Source organism: Apis dorsata, unplaced genomic scaffold (assembly GCF_000469605.1).
Source record: "Apis dorsata unplaced genomic scaffold, Apis dorsata 1.3 scaffold_382, whole genome shotgun sequence".
NCBI classification, from domain to species: Eukaryota; Metazoa; Arthropoda; class Insecta; order Hymenoptera; family Apidae; genus Apis; species Apis dorsata.
This window is the reverse complement of record NW_006263644.1, coordinates 1,324,295-1,326,329: the sequence shown is the minus strand read 5'-3', so window position 1 is coordinate 1,326,329 and position 2,035 is coordinate 1,324,295. Positions and strand designations below refer to the sequence as shown.

Below are 2,035 nucleotides of genomic sequence, written 5' to 3'. Positions count from 1 at the left end.
CAAAAAAAAAAAAAAAAAGAAGAAAGAAAGAAAAAATTTTCAATTAATTCTTCGTCGCGATAGGCAATCTTCTGATCATCGATAGTGGATTGAACGAGGGATGGAGCACCCCTATTATACCAAAATTCAAGCAGGACGACCCTTTGAAGGTGTCCGATGACGAAATAGTGTGGGTGGTGAATTTGATGTATGTCGGGGTAGGTCTCGGCTCGATTGTGCCGTTTCTTTTGATGGACAGAATCGGGCGTAAAGGAACGCTGTTGTTCGCCACGATACCAAAGATTGCAAGCTGGATTTTGATCGGCTTGGCAGCCAGCATCGAGCAGCTTTACATTGGCAGATTGATGGCCGGTGTAGGCTGTGGAATAACGTACTCGGTGATACCTATGTACTTGGGCGAGGTTAGCAGCAAAAAGACTCGTGGCCCTTTAGGTAGTATTTTTGTTTCTTTTTTTTTATTTTTATTTTTTTGCTTTCACTTTGGAATTATTTGTTTGCGATATTATACGTGAAAGAGCCGAATCTTCAATATTTGTACATACATTAATTAAATTTTCCTCGAAAAATATTATATCTTTGTTTATAATATTAATCAAAGTGTGCATATATAATATTTGAATTAAAATTTGTAAATATATAAAATTTATTTATTTATTTTTATCTTATTACACTGTTGAAAACGTGTTAAAATTTCCTTATAAAATAGTGTTCAAATATCTTTATAAGTCACTGTACATTAATGGAAGTGAGTTTTAATCGGTTTTATCACGTTACATATTCGAGATTAAATTTGTAAAAGAAAAATACACCGATTTGATTTATATTTCGTTTTCATATGCAATTGCCATTATATAATAAAAGTATAATAAAACAATGGACAAAATGTCCATTATCTTATATCTGGATAATTTCAAGCTTCAAATTGATTACTGCGAATGCTATTTAATTGTATAAAACTGTATGCCATTAAACTCTGAAAGAGTTTACGTGTATACGTATATTATATGAAGTCGGCTATTTCACATGCAATAACCTAATATTTATTGCTTTTTATCATCATCATTTCTTTCTTTTTTCACGATTTAGCATTATTATTATATTTGTTAAATCAATTTTCTATTATTTCTCCAATATATCAATTATTAATTTAAGAATTTTAATTTAGCGAATATTTGAGATTTATAAATAAAATTCCAATGGATAAATACATTCAACCCTGGAATAATACATCTAATTTATTTCACGTAATATTTAAATATTCACTTTTTAACAATCACTGTATCGAAATTGAATTATCAGACATATGCTATATATAAAACTTAACAAACTCTCACACCATCTATTTAACCAAAATATTTAAACGAACAAAACACACAAAAACACACTCACTCCAAAATCTATGAATCTTACTCCAATAAAACCTATTCTTTACATAACACGAAAAAGTACTCAAAGTTCCATTAAAATCGAAGATCACAACGAAGAGGGGGTTGTTAATTCCCTCGCGTAATCAATACTCAACATTCAACTCTCCAAACAGATAAAAGAGAAACAAAAGTTGTCCATCCATCCATCAGGTACCGCGATGGCCGTCCTCCTCAACACAGGGATGATGCTCGCCTACGCGATCGGTTTGTGGACGAGCCGATTCGCCATGTCGATGATCTCCCTCTCCCTACCCGTCGCGTTCCTCGCGATCTTCGTCTGGCTTCCGGAGAGCTCGGTGTTCCTCACCCGGAAGAACAAGCTAACGTCGGCCGAGAGGACGTTGAAGTGGGCCCTGGGCAAGGACGACGTGGTAGAGGAGCTCGAGGAGATAAAGAGGATCGTGGCGAGCGAGGAGAAGAACTCTGAGAGGAGCTTGGCGAGATCCGTGAAAGAGTTGTTCACGAGGCGCGAGAATCGTAGGGCGTTTCGAATAGCCATCATTCTTCTGAGCGCGTTGACGTTGACGGGCGCCGCGCCCCTCCTCGCCTATCAATCGTTCATATTCGTGGAGGCGGGATTCGAGGTCTCGACCAACGTTAGCATCGTG

The 2,035-nt window shown here is 36.7% G+C and overlaps 2 protein-coding genes across 6 annotated transcripts in view; both read left to right on the top strand.

Moving 5' to 3' along the window:
• LOC102677163 (glutamate receptor 1) overlaps positions 1-2,035 on the top strand; it is a 286,138-nt gene that overhangs the window by 220,171 nt on the left and 63,932 nt on the right. The window lies entirely within an intron of this gene.
• The window catches only part of LOC102676738 (facilitated trehalose transporter Tret1-like), a 15,343-nt gene that overhangs the window by 12,024 nt on the left and 1,284 nt on the right, over positions 1-2,035 (top strand). For all 4 annotated transcript variants that reach the window (XM_031512047.1, XM_031512046.1, XM_006618948.2 and 1 more), the window contains 2 exons: positions 64-432; positions 1,578-2,035. In XM_031512047.1, the coding sequence (XP_031367907.1) occupies positions 64-432; positions 1,578-2,035 (827 nt within the window). The remainder of the gene's footprint in view (positions 1-63; positions 433-1,577) is intronic.